At 37.2% G+C, this 23171-nt stretch overlaps 1 protein-coding gene across 9 annotated transcripts in view; it reads left to right on the top strand.

The window, feature by feature from the left end:
* The window catches only part of MCF2L (MCF.2 cell line derived transforming sequence like), a 260528-nt gene that overhangs the window by 73430 nt on the left and 163927 nt on the right, over window positions 1–23171 (top strand). Inside the window, exon 1 of one of the 9 annotated variants that reach the window (XM_067563668.1) lies at window positions 21962–23041. The exons of the other annotated variants lie outside the window; for them this stretch is intronic. Within the exon in view, the coding sequence (XP_067419769.1) occupies window positions 22891–23041 (151 nt within the window). The 5' untranslated portion in view covers window positions 21962–22890. Of the gene's footprint in view, window positions 1–21961; window positions 23042–23171 lie in introns of those variants that run through there. 9 annotated transcript variants of the gene reach the window in all.

Raw genomic sequence — 23171 nt, 5'->3', positions numbered from 1 at the left:
GGTATGTCTATACTGCAAGTATGAGGACAGAAAGATTCCCAGGTCTATCCAGTTCCTGCCATATGTGTCCTGCTGCTGTGCAAGAAGGTTGTGCAGAGTAGGGCTGTGCAGCACACAAGGAGTATGCAGTTCCCATCTGTGGATCTGCCCTGGGTAGGCCTCCCCTACTCCAGAGCTGGAGGGGGAGGGAGCTGGATTCTTTCTTTAGCGTAGGAATGCACTTTGCATAATTAATCCAAAGCTCGCTGGGCTACTGAATTATATTGGAATATGAATTATTAAGGAAAAAGTTATTGAAAGTGTCAGGGTTTGTTCTGTGATACCATTACTGCCTGAAACAGAAGACTGTGTTCGTGATCATTAAATGTATGAATTCATAAGTGAAATAGCTTAGTTATAACCCTGGGCATCACTAAAAAAGGTAGTGATCAAAGGGATGTTCTCAGGACAAAATCCATTTTAAAAAATATGAACATGTTATGAATAGCACATTAAGTGAATTTTTTTTTTAAATCTTAAACTCTTTGCTTGCTGTTTGCATTTTGTATTTTGTGCAGACTGTAAACTAGGCTGACCTGTTTCTAATTATTTTTGCTTTGAGTCTGTCAACCCTAGAGTATACGGACATTGCCAGCATGGTTGTAATTGCCTAGCAAGCTGTTAACACATCATGTGTCCATGTGCCGGTGTATGCATTTGACTGAAGTGGAAGGTAGTGGTGGGGGGCAAGTGACCGAACTGCTGAAAGTGGTAATAATAATAGATAACTGTTCTAAAATTAAATGTGTATATGGCATGGGTGAGTGCCGGGACCGAAGCCTCTTGGGGCACTAGCTCCTTCTCTATCCCTCTCCTCTCAAAGGGGGCACATAGGAGGTGGGGGGCCATAGCTCTCCATCTCCCTCACACAAGTCAGTGGAACTAATTACCATGGAGAGGACTGCTCCCTGCATATTTTTAAAAGGTGGCACAGCATCATCATCTGCATGCAGATTTGTGAGGCATTTTGACTAGAGCTGGTCAAAAAGTAGAAAAATGTCTTAAGAAAATGTTTCCTTTTGTCAAAAAATTTCCAAATTAATATTTTCATTTAATTTTATTTTTGGACCAGCTGTAATTATGACCTGAATGCAAATCAGAGCCTGCCTGGCCCAGTACAACTCATAAATAAATCTTTCAGTCAAACATTTCCTATACTACTTATTCTACATGAATAAACACTGATATATTGTAATTCCTGTCTTCCTTAATTTGTTACCTTTTCTCTGCCATGACTGTCAGCAATGACCTTGGCCTCTCAAGACAGATGTCCCCATTGTGGTTAACAATTTAAATAACCAGGATTTTCAGGCAAAATAAAAGACAAATAAAAAATAATGGTGTTACCATTCCATGTTGGGTATGACTTTCATAGTCACTCACTGGTGGTGTAACTCTGATCCCATAGTAGGTACTGAGAGTGTGATTATTGATCTCATTGAAAGCAGAGTTATACAAAAACTGAGCTCTTTGAAAATCCTATGCATTATGAATATTGTACATCATGTGTAATATTTACTCAGAAGTATTGGCTTATCATTGTTGAGTTCAGTCATCCACAGCACTATTATTGAGTACAGGGACTGTTTTTTATATATATATATATATATATACACACACACACACACACACACACACACAGTGCCAGAAGTGTGCATGGTGTAGATGAGCCACTTTTGACAGAAAGGATATTGAAATCTAAATTAGACACAACAAAAGGTGAAAACATCAGACAAAGTTGTAGGATCTGGTAACATAGGACAATCCCCACATAAAATAAAGTAACAGGCATTTGGTTTTATATAATATACATATTGATTTTGGTTTTAGTGTTTTATTTTTTGTGAAGGTTGAGGATGGAAGGCTTCCTGAGTGAAGTAGGTTTCAAGCAGGTGTTTGAAAGACAAAAGAGAAACACATGGGATTAGGACGTCTACACATTGCAGTGCGCTACAGGGGATTAAATGTAGTGGTACCTAAGAAGGAGGACTCAAAGGGGGCATAAAAGAAAGGAGGCACAGTGAGGTATGGGTGGAGTTCAGGTTGTCCTAGTTGACATGTTGGAAATGGGAAATAGCAACATCTCTTTCAAGTAGTACAGGATGGAGTTGGGAGAAAGATCGGGAAACTCCCTCACTCTCAGGTTTAGAATTAGGTCTTTCTCTGTCAGCTTTAATAAGTTATGAAATAGAATTTTTGTTCAAATATTGCTAAATTATTTACCTTTGTAACATTTTTTTACACAACTGAATGGGAAATGGCATAAAATATCACCTTTGAAATATAATGTAATGTGAAGCAATGTAGAATCAACTTTTTTTTTTGATCTGCTAGCGGTTAGTAAATGCTGAGCAAACTGTCTGCATAGCTGCAGTATAGTTTTTTTTTTTTTTTTTTTTTTTTTTTTTTTTTTTTTTAAAACCCCAAAACTTCACATTGGCTGAAATAAAATACATGACTGCTATCTGTGCAAATCAGGCCAGGGTAAGGAATGTTTACAATTTCCATTACAAAAGGTTTCCCAGCCGTGTGAACATAGAATAATTTTGTTTAATGCATTAAAATGGTTTTTAAATTTTAACAAAGTTACTTCCCAGCCACTTTGCCAGACACCTTTGTTAGCAAAAATAAAATGGTTTAACAGAAGCAAAATAAGGGAGGGAAGAAAGAGTCCTACTAAGAATTTCAGTGAAAATGAAGAAAAATCATTTTTGTTGACACATTCAATGGAAAAATTCAGTTTTTTTGTTGAAAAACTGAACACAATTGTCAGACAAAAACTCAAAATCATAAAGATTAGGGTTGGAAGGGACCTCAAGAGGTCAAAACCTTTCATTAGAGAGATGACACTGCAGGAAAAAAGAGAGAAATTAAACCCAATTTTTCTTTGGAAAAACAGTTTTGATTAAATTTTTGACACTTGTTTAACATAGCCATATCTATAGCGTAGATAGAATCTCAGTATTCCTACTGTGACTACAGTGGCATGGGGAGTGGCTTTATTTTATTCCTGGAGGTTACATTCAGATTAAAATAAGTCTCAGAAGCACATCCTCTACTTTGCTGCAGCTGTAGATTAGATAGTGCCTCACAACCAAACTACTTTTTACTTATTTTTTATCTAAAATAATCAATTCTGCTATGGAAATGGGTTAAAGAAATTGGAATTTGCCTTTTTAAAAAGAAAATGTGATTTTTATTGAAGGCACTGTTGGCATAGATAGGGTTGTAGTTACAGACAGAACCTGTTAGACCTGATCTTCTAAATTATAAAGCAGTGTCATAGGATGTATGATTAAAATAAAATAAAACAAACTGTCTATGAGGAAATAATCTAGTATCTTGCCTGCTTGAACAATCCCAACACTTTCAGCTCTATGGCTTCTTAACCACCTCTTGGATCATCCCTCATAAAAGTGAGCTTATTATACTGAGAGACCACATCCATTTAATTTACCTGGCTAACAGTTGCTTAGGTAAGCATAAATCAGTTTAACTCTACAGCCTTTTTTGTATACTCATAAATTCTGCATTTTAATATTCATCTATGACAAGATTAGCTTCCTGTTACAAATGAACCTCTATGGACAGATTTTCAAAAGAATATAATGCCAATAATTGAGGCCAGATTTTCAGAAGTACTCAGGTACTACTGTTGTTGGAAATAATAGGAACTGTTGGGCACTAAGCACTTCTGAAAATCTGGTCACTTCATTTAGATTTGTAAATATAAACTACTTTTTGTGAAAGTCTGGGCCTTGTAATCTTGTGATGTTGTGCTCATGTGACTACTGAATTTCCTTTAGCTAGCTATTATGAAATCTAGAGAAGTTTGAAGGTGGCGGGGAAGAAACTTATTTTGTGTTCTGTCTCCAAGATCTATAATGTTGCCTCTGTAATCATAGAATCATAGAAATATAGTCCAGCTCCCTGCTCTGAGGCAGGGCCAAGTAAACCTAGATTATTCCTGACAGGTGTTTTGTCTAACCTGTTCTTAAAAACCTCCAGTGATGGGGATTTCCTAGCCTGCCTGGAAAACCTGTTCTAGTACTTAATTATCCTTAGAGTTAGAAAGTTTTTTCTAATATCTGCTTTGCTTCAGATTAAGCCCATTACTACTTGTTCTATCTTTAGTGGCCATGGAGGGCAATTGATTATAGCCCCTTTTTATAACAGCCTTTAACATCCTTGAAGACTGTTACCAGGTCCACCCTCAGTTTTCTTTTCTCAAAACAAAACGTCCAATTTTTTTAACCTTTCCTTATAGGCCAGGTTTTCTAAACCTTAAATCACTTTTGTTGCCCTCCTCTGGACTCTCTCCAATTTGTCCACATCTTTCTTTAAGTGTGGAGTCCAACAGTATCCAGCAGAAACCTCACCAGTGTTGGGTAGAGTGGGACAATTACCTCAGGTATTTTACATACAACATGCCTGTTAATAGAGCCTAGAATTAGATTAGCCTTGTTTAGCATCTGCATTATTGTTGATTCATATTCAATTTGTGATCCACTATAATCCACCCCCGATCCTTTTCTGCAGTATTACTGCCTATCCAGTTATTCCCCATTTTGTAGCTGTGCATTTGATTCTTTTTCTTCCTAAGTGTCGTACTTTGCGCTTTTCTTTTACCGAGTTTCATCTCGAGTCTGACGGGGACTTAGATTGCATGAAATACTATTATATCAAAAGGTATAGGGAATTAAGGGAAAAGTGTATGTAGATGGTTCTTAACCCTTCCTGTGTTTAACTGGAAGACTGAGTTGTCTGTATAGCTAACTGGATTTTTGTATGGCTTGTAATGTATTTTTTTATTTTCCATAGAAGCTGTTCAACTGTGGTTGTTTCAGAAGAGGCTTTTTTTTGGTTTATATTAAAACCTACACATTAGTGTTGTTTTGTTTTTTAGAGCATATCTCATTTTCTTATTGTGTTTGATATAGTGGGTATTAGACCTCAGTACTGCAACAGGCCCCGTGCAGATGGACTCCTGTGCCCACAAGAAGCCAGTTGCAGAATCTGGCCTTTAGGCTTCTTTACTCTGCCCATTGCTGGAAGGGTCTAATCCCATTGTGGTCATGGAGGGTCTTATGATCAACTTTATGGGGAGCTGGATCTGGTCCAAAGTGCTTTCCTGGTAAACTAAAATTGCCATGTACGGACTTTTGAGTCTTCTTGTTCTCAACCCAACTTTCGCAATTGAAGGTGGCTCTGCTTTTATGAGATAAAAGATGTCACTTTCTAAGATATAAAAATCACAATACTAATTATTTTAAACAAGATTTAACTACAGCATTACTGTATAAATTGATAATAGCTTGTATTTTGTATAACTCTGTTTATCCAGTATTTTCCCAAAGTTCTTTACACACTTTACACAAATATACAAGGTCAGTGCACCATTTTACAGCTCTGGCAACACTCTAGAGCTGGAAGCTAAGGTAACTTAATTAATTGAAATTACATGGAGAATTTAAAATGACAGAAGGTAACTATTATCCAATTTGGAATTCGCTAATTTCCAGATTTTAATTCTGTGTGAGTAAACAGTGTGTGGGTGTAACTAACAAGCTGCCTATGCTGGGTATTGTGCTTTAACATCAGTATTCTTATCTGACAATCTCAGAGGAATCTTAAATGGCCTTGAATAAGGCACATTTGAAATCTTGTCTGAAGGAATACATCTGTGACAAGATGGTGATCCATGAAGACATGGCTGTAAGCTTATGTACAGAGTGTTGCTAACAGGCTTTATTTTTAGTAAGCATAATTTATTTTTTTTGTTCTCCAGTAATTTTCTCCCTCTTTTTCACTCATTGGCGATACAGTATATATCAATAGCGATTGTACAGCTTGTACATTAAACCAAAACACCGATATTAAAGGGGAGAAAAGAATCTTGGCAGGAATAATTCCTAAAGAAACATAGAGGTGAAATTAAGAATGGACATCAAAGTGGGCAGGGATTCAGAAGACCTGGTTCTATTCCTGGCTCTGCCACTGGTCTGCTAGGTGACCTTGAGCAAGTCACTTCACCTGTCAGTGCTCTGTAAAATGGAGATGATACTGACCTCCTTTGTAAAGTGGTACCAATACCAATACCAGTATTCTTTGTGCTTGTTTGTGTTTTCATCAGGGAACAGCATTGGTAGGGTATGGATTAGATAATCTAAGGGTCTTTTGAGATCTACCAATGAAAAGTGCGATATAGGAGGTAGGTGTGTGTTGTTACTATTAAACTATTAAATTAGATATAACTTTGAAAAATGTTTCAGCAAAAATGAACATTGTCGTTTGAGGGTAGCATGAAGAGCCATCATGTCCATGAAGCAAGGCGGTGGTAATTCCTAGTTCTGTGGGACTCTGGTGCAGCCACAGCTGCCATCAAAATACCAAACTGCACTGCTGTTCTGTCTGTCTCCTACATGGGTCCAGGGAAAAGGCTTTCTGCACCTTCTCTTCATTCCCACACCCTTGCACACATGCATCCAAGCAGCCACAATATAGCTCTAATTATCAAAGTAAAACAGAAGATAATTTGCTCTCTATTTATACGGTTCCTTGTAGTTGCAATAACTGTTCTTTACACGCAATATATGCAGTATTCTGAGGGATGTAAAATATATTATTGACTTTTACTAAATTAGGTTTGAGCCACATGTTGGCATCCTACAGATATCCTCTATATAGATTTACCATCTGTCCTGGTATGACCAAGACAATCCTGATTATGTGGTCGTTGCACTAAATTTTATAAGGCACAGGCTGTGCTGTTTTACTACTCTGCATGAAAAGACATAGAGTTGGGGCAATTTTTTGAACGGTGAAATATATACACACCGATTAGATTACTATTCATCTTGTGGAACTGTAGTACTTACGTCTTTGGTCTGCTAAATATTTAGCAGTTTTCACCGGTTATTCAGTTTTATTATGAATTTTTAATTCTTGATAAGGGAAAATATGGTTGGTGTCAGAATGCAAATATTTTTGTATATACTTAAGCCTTGGCGCATAAGCTACTATGGTAATATAGAGAGGGACATTTTCATTCGAATTTAGAGCTTATTCAAGCTGTCTAGTTTCTTCTCATGGTTGTGATAATACCTTAAATCATGGACTCAAGAAGAAAATACATCTGAAAGTTAATGAAAAACAGGCAGGATATATACAGTGTAGTCTGAGTCAGACTTCCTGTTTTATTCCCTACTCTGCCACTGATTTGCTATGTACCCACAGGGCCATGCTTCTCCCTCCCCCCACCCCCTCCGTGGGCCTCAATTGACCATCTATGAAATGAGTGTAATATTACCTATTTCGTGGAGGTGCTGAGCCTTAGTTAATTTTTGCACAGCTTTTTGACACCCTTGGATAAAATTGAGATCTCTGATCAATTAGTACATTTAATATCAAAATGAATAGATAACCTACCAATACCAGTATTCTTTGTGCTTGTTTGTGTTTTCATCAGGGAACAGCATTGGTAGGGTATGGATTAGATAATCTAAGGGTCTTTTCCATCTCTGTTTTCTGTAAAATACTAGTCAGTAAGCTGTCTTTAAACACTATTCAGAGTTCAGTATCCTTCCCACATGTCATTCAGCTATGCACCAAGTGACAAGTTTTTGAAAGCTTTGGTACTTAGCAATAAATTAATATTCTCTAGAAGTCTGAATTTGTGAGAAAAATCACAGAAGGGAAAACCAAGCAGGATAAAATCTGTTTTAATGAGAGAGGGATGAACTAATAGTTACTTTCCGCAGGATTTTGATAGATGTAAGATATTTTCTGCCAACATGGTTTTATTTAAAAGGGGGAGGGGGCAGAAACCTATTCATGGAGATGGTTAAGAAACTTCTGTTTACCCATATTCTGAGACACTATACAGTTCTTTCAAAAATGAAACATTTTGTTCAATTGGGTCAGTTTCACCAAAATTTCATTTTTGAAGAAAATGGGGGGGAAGAGTTATGATAATATTGAAACATCCTGCAATGAAACATTTTGATATTTCGTTTTGAAACTGCTTTTCATTTTGAATTTATTAAAATTTTGTATTATAATACAATACAAAATAAATAAAAACCAAAGCATTTCAGTTTGGTCAAAATTAAATGTTTTGATCAAACAAAATCTTTTTTCCCCCCAGAATTTTCTTTCATGGAGAATTTTTACCTTTTTGCTTATTATTCGGATTTGAAATGAAGCCACATTTCAAAATCCTTCATAAAACAGAACTTCCATCCTCTAGTCATCTCTCTACAGTGATTCCAGAAACGGGGCTTTTTTATGATTTTAATATCTAAAAAGAGTAACAAATGCATAATTATTTCAATTTAAAAATTCAAAATCACATTATACCATGATTTGTCCTACTATTGAAGACACCAAAATCCTCATGAGATTCAAGAATATCTTCTTTTGTATTAACTTAACAAATAAATTCTTACTGTACTGTCATTGATATGCACAGTGAACTAGTTTTTATTGTTTTAAGTGTTTAAAAAAGAACTATTTTATGCTGCTCATCTGCAGAATTTCTGTTGTGTCCAAAATACTATACTCTTAAGATAGAATGCCGCTTCAGCAAGAAGTATTTTAAAGGGATGCCATCATGTAAATTAAACGTAACATGACCTGTGTTAAGATTATAGTTTGTTAGACGTTAGTTTGGATTATCGTCCAGAATCTACATTTTTTTTTTCTGTGTACAAAAATAAATCAATATGTCTCCAAGAGACTGAAGTGAAAAAACTCAGACCTTGCTCCCTTTGTAAGGTTTTCAATCTGGATGCTGATAGAAACTTCTTCAACATTTTGGGTTATTCAGCTCCAGAGTTCTGATTTGGGTCAGCCTTTAAATTTAAAAAAAAAATCTTTAAGAAAAACATAAAAATACTTTGAATTTGCATAGCATCTTCCATCTGATTCTCTGAAAGCAATTCTAACCTTTAATGAATTAATGCCACAGTAAATCACACCTTACTTATGTTGATTCTTAACAGGGCATTAGCATAATTGCAGAATATTTTGGAGCTGTGCTGTTGAATAATGTATCAATTATCTTTTTTATTAAAATATAAATAAACTGAAAACCAGTTTTATGCCATTTCTGATAGTGCAATTGTTTGAGTTTGTCAGAGAGAAACTGCATGGATATTTTTATTGAATTGTGCCCTTAATTTTTTCATAAAAATAAGATGTCATTGTTGCACGTAAAACTCTGTTAAAGCTGTTCTAAAATATATGCTTTAGTTCATCCAGAAGTTATGTGCTTGATATAGGAATTACTGGGTGAAATTCCTTGGCCTGTGTTATGCAGGAGGTCAGACACTAGATGATCACAGTGGCCCCTTCTGGCCTTAACATTTATGAAAAGCTTCAATTGTTTGAATGCCAGTGAATAGGTAAGAGCTAACATCATGTACATAAGATATGTCGATATTTAACTGCAAGATACAAATGAAAGGGGTTTTGTATCTTTACTGGTTTAATAGATTTTGCCACTGAGTTCTGAAAAATAAATGGAGTTCCGAAAGCCCCCTCTGTAGTAGCGTGTCACTTCAGAAGAGAAAAGAGAGCTTGTTCGGATGATCCTTTAATGGCGGTGGGGGTGGGAGGGTGCTAGATAGCCAATTAATTTTTTACAGAAGGGCCTTTGTGTGGAAATTACGACAGTATGTATTCTGAAAGATGAACAGACACTAAGGAGGAAACATTTTTTAAAAGCAATTTTCAAGAAAATTTCAAGTTATAAACCCACAAATTTGTATGAAGAGGTATCTTGTTCTACCTCAGTTATTTTGTGTTAAGAATTCTATTTCAAAACTGTTTCAGATCTATTTCTGGTTCTTAACCATATTTTTGGTTTAATTGTATATGAAGAAAGCTTGCTGAACTTCATGAGTAAAAGAGACTAGCTTCATAGAGCCATTATAAGGGTGTATGTAAGAGGCTAGATGTTGAGGAAGTCTGATCCCCGCATATGTCTGCATCATTTGTAGAGTTTCTTTGACATGGTGTACTGTAGATAGAAGTTCAGCAATTGTATATTATTTCCTAAATCTTTGTTTCCAGAAAACTGAAAGAAGAATACATAATCCTGAGTTTAAGCAAGCTGCATGGGGTTGGTAAATAGTAGAGTTCGAGAGGACTTTGTCTGTTCAGTATTTTATAACACTATCCATCTGTTACAAATGAGCTTAGATTTTACTCCATTTGTCTTTGATAACTTAAGCATCTGCTAGTGCTTGATAGTACCGAGCACCAGTGACTTGTTCGAATATGTTCCACTGAGATACTGAATAGAACCTTAATTGACTATAGTAGAAAATTCTTCCAGTAGAATCACAGAATCCCATTACTTTGCTTCCAGACAAGTATTTTTATAGACTAGTGGTGTTGAAGTGGGCTGTATAAAATCTGTACTGTCATAAATGCATTTTTCCTAACTCTTGATAGTGTATAATAAGCTAATACAAATCTGAACTCCTTTTTTGTGTCTTTTGAGGAAGGAGTTTGGCTATCATGCTTAGACATTGCTCTGTTTGTGACCAGCTGATAAATATTTCATGGTATTTCTACAGTGCGTATGTAAATAATTTAAATATTTTATTTCTCTACTCTTTCCCTTCACATAACTCTAAAGTAAACAAAATTGTATTAAATTATTCATGGAGAAATTGAAACAGCCAAATAACTAAGGGCCGCAATTCACTCTTATCCTTCTCTGTGACTGCACAAAGCCCTGAATGCAGCTAGACCATTATGGTGCTGCTACATATGTGAGGCAAGCTGCACATGTCAACTCTACATCTTCTTATCAGCTCAAGTGCAGTGCTCCACAACAGCTTTTTCCAAGGCAGATTGATGGGGAAGTGGGTGTGAACAGTGGGCTGGCCATTACACCGATCCATTGGCTGAAACCCGTGTAGGGGGATTGCAATATCTTTTCATAGAGCATGGGCTGTACTGAAGTCAGTCAGCAGAAAGTGGCAGAGTTGGTGATCTGAATTCCAGGGTGGATTGATTGAAATCACCAAATGGAAACCTCAGTTTAAATAATCAAGTTTAATTAACTTTTCTATTTGAACTTTAGTTATTTTCTGAAGAAAGGTGCGGTTCTCATTAGCTGATATAACCATTGGAACCTGTTGATTTACCACTAAATAGAGCCTTTGCACTAGATGTAGTACAACTTATTGCTACCTAGGAGAGTACAACACTATATATACATTTATTTAATAAGAATCTGAAAATACTAAGCGATATAATTGCTTAATTGTATATTTTGAGTGTTAGAAAATGGTGAATGATCTCTTGCTTATTTGCTAGATAATAAACTTTTTGCTCATTATTTGTGTCAAGCTGCATTAGGTTGGTAAGTGGAATTTTAAATTAAACACAAAACAAGATGCCAGATTTCTTTTTATTAAACAAAACAAGCCCTTAATACAGTACATGACCTATTGTGCCATATTTGTGAAGCTTGACCTCAAAAATTAAATCCCCCCCCCGCATATTTATTTTTTATAAATGTAGGCCTTACCATATTATGTATTAAATTCAGATTTCATTTTAAAGAAGTTTATTTAAAAAAAAAACTTATTTAAATAAAATAAAATAAATCTGATTTAAATTAAAAAAAATTATCAATGTTTATCCACCTCACTGAATTCTGGGGAGAAGGAGTCTGTTCCTATGGCAAAGATGCCATTACAGATCTTCTAATCAAGGCTCATTTACACCGCCTTTATACAGGGTTCCAGGACTAGCTGTTTAAGAAATAAGTTGATCTTTTCTTTTTGTTGCAGCCAGTTGTTTTAGGGTTTTTATTTATTTATTTATTAAAAGCATCTATTGTTCTTTTGTAGTGTCCACATTCTGGATTATAGTGATTTTTTCATCATCCTAGTTCAAATGTTTGAAGAGGAAGAAAGACAGTTTGATGGTGGTAGAGGTGGCTACTGTAATGTCCAAACAATTGAAGCTTACCGATTTCCCTTCCCTACCTGGACCTGTCCCTCAGGATAGAATCATAGAGTTGGAAGGGACCTCAGGAGGTCATCTAGTCCAACCCCCTGCTCAGAGCAGGACTAACCTCAGCTAAATAATCCCAGCCAGGGCTTTGTCAAGCCGCGGCTTAAAAACCTCAAAAGATGGAGATTCCACCACCTCCCTAGGTGACTCATTCCAGTGCTTCACCACCCTCCTAGTGAAAAACCTTTTCCTAATGTCCAACCTAGACCTCCCCCACTGCAACTTGAGACCATCGCTCCTTGTTCTGTCATCTGCCACCACTGAGACCAGTCTAGCTCCATCCTCCCTGGAACCCCCTTTCAGGTAGTTAAAGGCTGCTATCAAATCCCCCCTCATTCTTCTCTTCTGCAGACTAAACAAGCATAGTTCCCTCAGCCTCTCCTCATGAGTCTTGTGCTCCAGCCCCCTAATCATTTTTGTTGCCCTCTGCTGGACTCTCTCCAACTTGTCCACTTCCTTGTTTTAGTGGGGGGCCCAAAACTGGACACAATACTCCAAATGCGGCCTCACCAATGCTGAATAGAGGGGAATAATCACTTCCCTTGATCTGCTGACAATGCTCCTATTAATGCAGCCCAATATGCTATTAGCCTTCTTGGCAACCAGGGCACACTGCTGACTCATATCCAGCTTTTTATCCACTGTTACCCCCAGGTCCTTTTCTGCAGAACTGCTGCCTAGCTCGTCTGTCCCCAGTCCGTAACTGTGCATGGGATTCTTCTGTCCTAAGTGCAGGACTCTACACTTGTCCTTGTTGAACCTCCTCAGATTTCTTTTGGCCCAATCCACCAGTTTGTTTAGGTCCTTCTGTATACTATCCCTACCTTCCAGGGTTTCTACCACTCCCCCCAGCTTAGTGTCATCTGCAAACTTGCTGAGGGTGCAATCTGTTCCATCCTCCAGATCATTAATGAAGATGTTGAACAAAACCGACCCCTGGGGCACTCTGCTTGTGACCGGCTGCCAGCTAGACATGGAGCCATTGATCATTACTCGTTGAGCCCTATGCTCTAACCAGTTCTCTGTACATTTTATAGTCCATTCATCTAACCCATACTTCTTTAACTTGCTGATAAGAATGCTGTGAGAGACCGTATCAAAAGCTTTGCTAAAGTCAAGGTATATCACGTCCACCTCTTTCCCCACATTCACAAAGCCAGTCATCTCATCATAGAAAGCAATCAGATTGGTCAGGCATGACTTTCCCATGGTGAATCCATGTTGACTGTTCCTGATCACCTTCCTCTCTTCTAAGTGCCTTAAAATGGATTCCTTGAGGACCGCTCCATGATTTTTCTAGGGATTGAAGTGAGGCTGACTGGTCTGTAGTTCCCTGGATCCTCTTTCCTCCCTTTCTTGAAGATGGGCACTATATTTGCTTTTTTCCAGTCATCAGGGACCTCCCCCAATTGCCACGAGCTTTCAAAGATAATAGCTAATGGCTCTAAAATCACATCAGCCAACTCCCTCAGCACCCTTGGGTGCATTGCATCTGGCCCCATGGACTTGTTTATGTCCAATTTTTCTAAATAGTCTTGGATCTGTTCCTTCAGCACAGATGTATCAGGATGCTCAGTCTGATTTTTCTGATGGGGGGGAAAGTCAATAGGAGTAGTGCTCTCCAGTTCTATTTTCTGTCTCTAGGGCTATAGAGCAGAGGTATTCAGTGCAGCAATGCTCATAGCTAACGGAGGGTCCCTGTGGTCACTGTCTCCATTTGTTACAAAAGGGAGCAGAAGCAGCTGATATGGGCCAACTCTGACATGGACTTTGATTGCACAATGAAGAGGGGCACTATGTTGACCCTCCTACTTCTGGCATGATGTTTACTGTGTCTAGAGCACAGCAGGGATGGCTGACGCAGCAGTAACTTTGACTCACAAATGGGAAGCACCACTTATAATATAGGGAAAACTGTCTGGATACAGCAAATATGGCAACTCCCCTATAAGGCCTGTGACTCTGTGAGGGAGGGAGATATCCATTGGGATGGACCCCTAGTTTATGGAGATCTTGGACATAGGGTTCCGAATTGCCATATCATTTGTTTGTAAACATTACTCACATGAAGGATCTTATAGTAAAGTAGGCTCCTCTTAGACATAGGACAAGATTTGTAGGGATTCATTTTTTGTGCTTTCTTTATTGTAGCTCCCATATTGTCTGCAAGGCTTCTTTCATTCCAATGTTTGCATGTAGTAAGGTCATGTCAAAGGAAGCCATTATTTCATTTCTCCTATGTGCAGTCAATACTTGTAGTTCTTTGGTGTCTTTAAACATCCTTTGACTGGCCATTGTATATGGACTGAGTAGTACAACAAACCTAGAGTGCACTGTACATCTCGGTTCTGGAAATGCCCTGGCATGGTCATAACTAAACTGCTTAAACCTGACTCACTAAATGTCTAAAGAAGTCTTTCCCTAAAGAGTCAAAAATCCAAAAGCAAGAAGAATTACTGAATGCAAGAAAAAAATCATATATTAAACAATGGGAAATCAATAGATATCTTTATGTATCCAAAAGCTTGATCCATAACACATTTCAGTCAGCTTCAGTGTCATGTTTGGTTACTGAATTAAAAAACAAACAAACAAAAAACAGCACATGCAGGCAAATAGTCCACTAAGGATAGAATGAGCTGCTCACTTTCTTCAAAAATTGTAATCATGGTAACCGCATTATCATATCATGTTTGTGTCAGGTTTTGAGATATAGAAAGGTGGCTATTTGATTCCCAACTTTCAGAGAGCCTTTCATTTTTGCTCCTTGACTCTTCTTAGTTATTGACAATTCCAAATGGTCTAAAAAAGCCTAGTTTCTTTTTGTTCAGATCTGTTTGTGTGAATACCTACCCTTACCTGTGTTTTTAAAGAAGGGACCATGGCAGTTATCTAACTGATAAGCAGGCTGGAGAAAAAAGTTTCTGATCAGGCAGTTTAGAATTAAAGCTTGCTTGTTTGACTAGGCAACTGGCAGACCTCACACTGACAACTCCCTCCTTTCCTTAATATTTCTCACATTTTTGTTTAATTACATATGTTCATTTGTGTAAAGACCCTGTTGGAGTCACTCTTGGGTGGTGATTAAAATGAGCAGTTCAGAATGAATTTTCTGTATTTATTATATGATGAAAATCTCATCTTTTCTTCAAAGCTTCACATAGCCCCTTATGTGATTTGTCAGTCTTGCATCCCTACAGACATTATTCAATGGAAAACACGCAGTGCTACATTAAAATAATGATCTAAGAAAAATCTTTTGGGCTTCTGACAAGTGCAGTGATTTTCTTAACATATCTTAAAGATCTCTAAAAGATATTATTTGTAACAACATGCCATCTTAATAAGATGTTAGAAGTAGGGCTGTCAAACATTTTTTTAAAATTGCAATTAATCGTGAGATAAAAAATAGTCGTGATTAATTGCAGTTTTAATTGTACTGTTAAACAATAATAGAATACCAATTTAAATGTATTATAAATATTTTGGATGGTTTTCTACATTTTCAAATATATTGATTTCAATTACAACACAGAATACAAAGTGTACAGTGTTCATTTTATATTATTCTGATTACAAATATTTGCACTGTAAAAAAAATAAATAAAAGAAATAGTATTTTTCAATTCACCTCATACAAGTACTGTAATGCAATCTCCTTTTTTGTGAAAGTTCAATTTACACATGTAGATTTTTTTTTAACATAACTGCACTCAAAAACAAAAAAATGTAAAACTTTAAAGCCAGTGAGTGGAAGCATGAAGGGTCTGACAAGTGTTTAGCATATCTGGCTCGTAAATACCTTGCAACACCAATTACAAGAGTACCATGCGAACGCCTGTTCTCACTTTCAGGTGAGAAATAAGAAGTGGGCGGCATTATCTCCTGTAAATGTAAACGAACTTGTTTGTCTTAGCGATTGGCTGAACAGGAAGTAGGAGTGAGTGAACTCGTATGAGGTGAATTGAAATATACTATTTCTTTCATTTCTTTCTAAACAGAGTGATTAATCGCAACTATTTTTAAAATCTAGTTCATTTGTTTTGTGTTAATTGCATGCATTAAGTGCAAATAATTGATAGCCCTAATGAGAAGTAATATTTCTTTTTTGAAAATGAAATATAACTAATATTATACATTTGCAATCAATTAATACTACAAAAAATGAAGAATTTAAAAACATACACTTCAACCTAAAACAGTTGTACCTAACAGTTTACCAGACAAAACAAGAAAATATTGGGATTATTAAATGCAGAGAAGGATTAGGACAGACAGTGGAAGAGGTGTGAATGGAACTCAGGCTCACTTGGCTCCGAGCTCTGTGTATGTTGTCCTGCAGGTAACTAGAGGGGTCATTTTTCTGAGGAAAGCAGTAGGAGCAGCACTCCTGCATTTAACAGTGAGTCCTGGCCTGATGGAAGTAATTCAGCTGACTGAGGAATAGAGGGAGAGACTAACTCAACTATGTACACAGCCACAAAGCAGCCTCCTCCCCTGCATGCTTTATTTGTTTAAATTTATACAAACAAAACAACCTATCCCAGGCTCTAGGGTCCTCTGCCAGCTATTTACAAATACAGATCCAACAGCAATCTACATTATATAACAGCAATAACTGATTAAATCTTACAGCAGAAAAATTCCCTCTCCATGTTTATTGCCCTAAAGCAACATCCCCCTCCTGAAACCCTCTCATATAATGATGGGTTTTGCAGTGTCTCTGAAGCTCAGCAAATTCAGGCCCTTTCAGAATAATTGGGAAGTGAGTTCCAAAGTTTCCCTCGTGGAGAATGATTTTCCTCTTTTTAAATGAAGGCAGTGCCACCTTGAGTTCCCTCACTAATCTCAGCTGTGACAGAACAGTATGAGGAGAGAGTCAGTATTTTATCAGGACTTAATGAGCTTAGCATCAAAACTTGTGAGAGAGATACTGAGCCCTTGTTACAAGCGTATAACTGGAACCTCTTCATGTCAGAACATTCAAAGGCCCTTCTCTCCTGTTGTTTCTGTGTCAAATTTTAGCTTTTTGCACCCATCTGGTCCTGCATAGAGCTATTTGGGGCAAGAAAGGGGAAGGTCACAGAGAAGTTGTTAAACAACCTTATTTATAGTAGCTTGTGACCAGCACCCTGCTATAGTTTATGTATAATAAATAATCCACTTCATGCCATCTCATTATCTGTGTGACCAGTACAGACTGCTATCCATGTGCTATCTCCAAATCATAGTATTAGCACACAGGTTGTTTTTGGGGATTAAATACACTGATAGTACTTGGAAGTTCAGATCTACAATATGGCACAACGTCCAAAAAAGGCAAATTTTAGGCTTGATAGCCTTTACCTTTAGGTATTATTTCAAGAAATATAAAGGTTGCCAGATTTCTCTAGGATATTGGAAACCTTTTATGGGTAGAAAGGAAGATATATGATGGTGGAAACTTTTGAAATATTTTGCTTCTATGTTTTAAATTTAAATTATTAAACTGATCTTTAGTGATTTTTAAGGCATAGCTAAACAGAAATGTGGTTAAGAAATTAAGTTAATTTTCTGAGAGAGGTGACTAAATTCCTGAGAGTGATGGATTAGCAGCTGTGCTATCGCGACACAATATGCATGTAAAAATAGACAGTGTAGAAATTGTCAGTTTACCTCAATCCTGATCTGCTCATGTTCATCTGCTATTACTGTCCACCTTTGGGGATAGGCTTTCAGTTAGGACTAAGACTGGACAACTAACCTAATTTTCATTTACAAACTAATTCAGGATTTGTGTCCGGATTTCTAAGGAAGTCAGGTAGTGATTTAATAATGTACTTTTTTAACCTCCTCTATTTACTGGCAATGCATTGATGATTCATAAGAGATCAGTTCAGTTCTTATGTTTTAGTGAACTCTGCACCTACTCAGCAATAAGTAAGTCTTTAGACTTGCCAAGCAAGTTTTTTCCAAAGTGTTTTCATCTTACCGGTGCCCTCCATGACTTATGGATGCAAAGATCTCCCGTTCTCTTCCTTCAGATCTCGCGCTCTCAGCTAATGCAAAACACATCTTTTTTTCATCTCAAATCAATCTCTAACAGACCTGCCACTTGTTTAATCCCAGCCTATGAAATGTATTCATCTTGTGAATTAGTTTATTTAGAAAACAAACACAAAATCTACAATCACATGTTATCCTTTGAAAGAGCTTTCACGCGTAGTTATAAAACAAATACCGTACAATGCAAGATAATATACACGTTCCACAGTTAGCATACCTCTATTCAGACACCTGAAACAAGTGAAAATACAAAATAGGAATAACTTTATGCTCAATTTCATACATACATGAAATGAAACCAATTTATTGGACAATACAATATCATTCTAGTTGAGATTTTTTTGTTTGTATGTTGGTTTTTCAACGAGATTAATGATCATTTGTGTGCTGTGAACTAATTTGCAGCTTGAGCTGTTTTAATAAACAGTTGCCCTTGTGTTGTGCTTTCTCCTCGACTTCCTTTGATTCCTGATCTCATTTAGAAGGTGCAACTACGGAGGGACACACATAGCATCTTAACATTTTTTTAAAAATACATAAGATGTAAACGGTCATACACCTTTAGATTTGGCTTTCGGTTGTTCAAGGAAAACTTTAATTTTAGAGGCTTTTTGTTAGGCATAAATCCCTTCATCCAGTGTACAGTCCTTATGCCAGGCCATACACAGCTGTTGCAGCTCTGTGTCTGCAGAAGCACCTGCAGCTCAAAGGTGTCCCCTCTGCAGGAGGAGTAGGAGAAAAGTTGGACTCATCCATAGAGCATTGGATCCTTCAACCCATCCACCGCCTGTGTGCTGGAAGCTGGAGAGCATATAAGGTATATATGCCTCCTGTGTGTCTTGCATCCTCTTGTGCACCAGAACTGCACTGATTCCACTACCAGAACCTTTTGCACCTGTGGAGGAGGGTCATTTTGTGCTATATGTGAACATTTCAGAGTTATGTGGTTAATACAAGGTTGTAAGGAATGCTTACTCATCAGTGACTGGAAAATGACATCATGGATTTCAAGATGTTCTGCATAGATAAGAACACTATACACACAAAAAGATAAAAGAAATAACAGGAATGTCAAACAGCAAATTAATTTCATAAGCCCCCAAATAACCCCAAATAATTTTACTATGGGGGGAAAAAAATGCACGGACAGTCATAAATTCTCAAAGGAAGATTCAAGGACAACTTTCAAAATGCAACTTAATTTGATTGCTTTAATGCAATGGCAACATTCTTGTGTGCAGCTGAAAGTAGAAATTATTCAAATAAGTAAGTGAAAAATTAAACTTGCTCCATTTCACAATTTTTCTGATTTCACCACTCTGTGCATAGTCCTTAAATATAGTCATAGTGCTGTTCCCCTGCGCATATGACTGTTTACAAAGTAGAGAGAGGGGATCAGGTGCTGTCTAGCTAGTATTGCCAATTAATCTTAAAAGAATATTGCTATCTTTTCAAACTGCTAATTAGCCTGTTGTTGCAGTACAGAGCACAGAAGAAATCCTTTCTGTGTACATTTTTGTTATAGTAACCCAACAGCAAGGAAAATACTCAGATTATTTTTTCTGGTGATATGAGGATGGCTGCTGTTTGGAAAACTTTGCATCACACCATCTGTTTCCTTCTGATTGTGCACTGCCTTGGCCATTGTTGTGATTAATTTCTTTGTTGCTAAGACCAAATTTGAACACATGAAAGAAAATGAAAATCTACTTGTAGCAACATGATTGTGGCTTAATGTCCTGATTTCAGTGGGATTGTGGGTTCTTGGTACCTTTGCAGTTTGAGTCATAAACCTTTAATCTTCAGCACGAAAGGGTACGCTCCATTCTTTGTGGCACAGGATACATAGGAAAGGGCATAGTGAAATTTTGCTCCTGCTTGGGCATAATGACTCCCCACATGGGTCATCAGCAGGGTTTGAACCAAGAGCCTTCAGCATCACAGCACAACCCCAGCATCATTTGAACTAAGAAGAACATAATTAGCTGTAGCAGCAGAAGCCTGTTGGTCTCTAGTGGGTAAGCCTCTAGAGGGGAACATTGACACACATGCTTTGTCAATGTTCTGCATAAGCATCAGGCAGCTCATGAGAGTGCTAGGCTAGCACACGTTAGCTAACACACAGCCCTAAGACAAGTGGTGGACTGCCAGCTGTGGGGAATGTCCAGTTGGCTGGCATATACTATCTGCAGCAAGTGCTAGCTAATCATGCACAGTGCTTCTAGTCAGAAGCTGAGTGGCAAGCTGTGAGGTGCACTTGCACTCTCTGAACCATCCTGTAACTGCATGTGACCAGCACCATTCCACTGCCCCTTCTGAGTCATTTACGCAAGAAAAGATGGGATTTTGCCCAAATTTTATTTTATGAATCTGTCACATAATTTAAATTCCATTCTCCCTCTTTTTGATATTGCTTAAACACTGAACAGCAAGTACAATGAAAATGTCCAAAACAAGTGTTTTATATAATTTCCTACCCCTCCCTCCATTTTCTGTTCATATGTAATGAGTCTTTGCTTGAGGGTGACCAACCTAGCCCACCAATTTTGTAATGGTCCAAGTATTTATTGTAGCAAACTAATAATCAATCTGGAAAGTGAATGAAATTTGCATAAAGTATATCAGTGTATTAGTTTGTTTCTGTGTCCCCCCTTAATTGTCAGATTTTGCAGTTGTCATGTTTGTCAGAAGTAGTTTTTTTCCCCCTTGAAAGTTTAGCATTCTACAGGCCAAAACTGTAACAGTTTAGCTTTGTCAAAAAGGTAGATTTAGCCTGTCCTCTTTCTTTTGTGCAGCAAAGATTCAATGGGAAGTTTATGTACAGCAATTCACCTCTGGGGCTCCTGATTTCTCTATTTCCCTAATGAGGGTTTATCAGCAGAAGTAATTTTATATGGATCCTTCAGCTGTGTGGCCACCCAACTACCAGGAGCTCTCAGGACTCAAATTGCAACTACTGGTGAAAAGGACATAGCCATTAAGTATGCCCTTTTTTTAACCAACCCTATGATTGTCATGGTATCATAATTACATTTAAAAAAATCCTTGCTCTAAGGATTGCAGTTTTATCACTAGTAAACAAAACTTTTGCTGGTCTATTAGTATATATGATAGAATTCTAACAACCCTCCACCAAGAGCAGAAACAAGTTTGCTGATAGTCTGCCATTGCAGTGGTATACCAGCTAAGTAATTTTTTATCTAACTACAAGTATTGTTGAAAGCTTGCCCCTTCCACCAACAGAAATTGGTTCAAAAAAGACATACCTCACCTCCTTATCTCTCTACAAATATTCTAGGAAATTAGTGATATTTAGTATACTGGGACTTGAAAAAAGGATTCGATCTTAAAAATAGCTCACTTAAAAATGTCATAGAAGGATTCCTTTTAAAAAGAGAAAGCTAGTTGATATGTAGTATCTCATATTAATTTTCTGCAGTTTAATTTGTATAATGGTAAATCTGTTACCACACAAGATATAGTTAAACATAATTCAGTGGAAAGAGCTGACTGCCAAGTAAAGCAGTGTTATCAATTTCCTCTCTCTCCCACATCGAAAGAGAACGGAGAGCAGACAGTACAGAATTTCCTGGTATGTTTTAAGAAAGCAGGGATCCATTTCCCCCTCCCTTCCTTCCTATTCCCAGGAAGTTTCAGATTTTTTTTAAGACCTTTGAGCTTGCATATTATGAAAACTCACTTTGACTTTGAAAGACTCAGCTCCATTCTATGCAGGTTTCTGTGCTTTAGGGAGGATGAAAATCCCAATCAGAGTAAATTGGTGAAAAAGTACACTCTTTCTACTGTACAGCTTTGTATTGGCATCAATATTTTCTTCTGATTTGCTGGTATCAGCACTGTCCTGGCCTCAGGGGGATACAGGATGATGCAGACACTGGCAAAGGAAGTGTAATGAGTGTCAGCATTAGATTTCTGCTTGGCTGAGTGCTGATTTGTGAATTTATTAAAAGGACTTTCAAGTACCTTTCTTCACTGAAAACCTAAGATGTCACTTTGCGACAATGGAACATTCCTGAACTTCAGTGAGGAGGATGCAAATATAGAGCCAGTGGTACAAGTTACTTGGAAATGAAAAACCACTCTTTGATACTGTGGGACAGTGCATGCTGTGGTAAACTATTACTTAACTGGATACATTTTCTTGACTTCATCAAAAACGGCATAAAGTTGTTTTAAAAAGTTGCAACTCTCTACAATGCGACATTGAAAAACAGGTATTGTTTAACACTTTTTTCTGTAGGTTTTTCTGCTAGTCTCACCTGCTTACGTAGGAAACTATTTTGTTTTTTGTTTTTTTATCTGCTGCCACTGAAGATGAGAAAGCTGTGAATGTATTACTCTGTATCAAGATGTCATACTTTCAGTGTTAGTGTCAAACATACTTGAAGTTGAAAGGATCTTGTAGCTTCAACTAGAAATTATCTTGGCATTTTCTGTCGGTGAGATACAACTGCAGTAGTTTATTATCTTATGTTTGGTAAGGAACATGCCTTGGTTTCTGAGGAACAGCATGAACAATATAAATAATCGACCTGCACCTATTTACAACTCTTAAAGCCTCGGTCCGTTTTTCACCCCTTTTTTTGATAGCATTTGAATGCCTTCCCAAACTGGGATTACTGGAGGAGAAAACTTTGTGATCCATTGACATAAAAAAAAAATTCTTTTCGACGTGTCATAAGAACACAGGTCTGAAGAGTTAACTTTTTCCCTTGTTGAATAACTTTGTGAAAAAACAGGAATACATCCATGTCTCTACACGAGTTTTTAAGGGAAGGACGAGAAGGTCATTACAGGTTCCTAACAAGAATCAGTCAAACTCTTCGCAATGTCTCATCCACAGTACTTCGTTCCCTTCCAAAGAGACACTCGCGAAATAACACACATCGAGCATGGTTTGGTGAGATGATTTCATGTTTGTTTGTTTTTCAGTTAAATATCGCAGATCTTATTTCATTGAATAGTGAATTCTAAGATCTTGGTTCTAAATTATGGTGACATGTTAATAGGTGTTTGCACTTTTTCTTAAA

Source organism: Emydura macquarii, unplaced genomic scaffold, assembly GCF_026122565.2.
Source record: "Emydura macquarii macquarii isolate MOO-44397 ecotype Brisbane River unplaced genomic scaffold, CSIRO-AGI_Emac_v2 contig_2531, whole genome shotgun sequence".
Classification (NCBI taxonomy): domain Eukaryota; kingdom Metazoa; phylum Chordata; order Testudines; family Chelidae; genus Emydura; species Emydura macquarii.
Note: the sequence above shows the minus strand (reverse complement) of the source record. Positions and strands in the feature narration are given on the sequence as shown.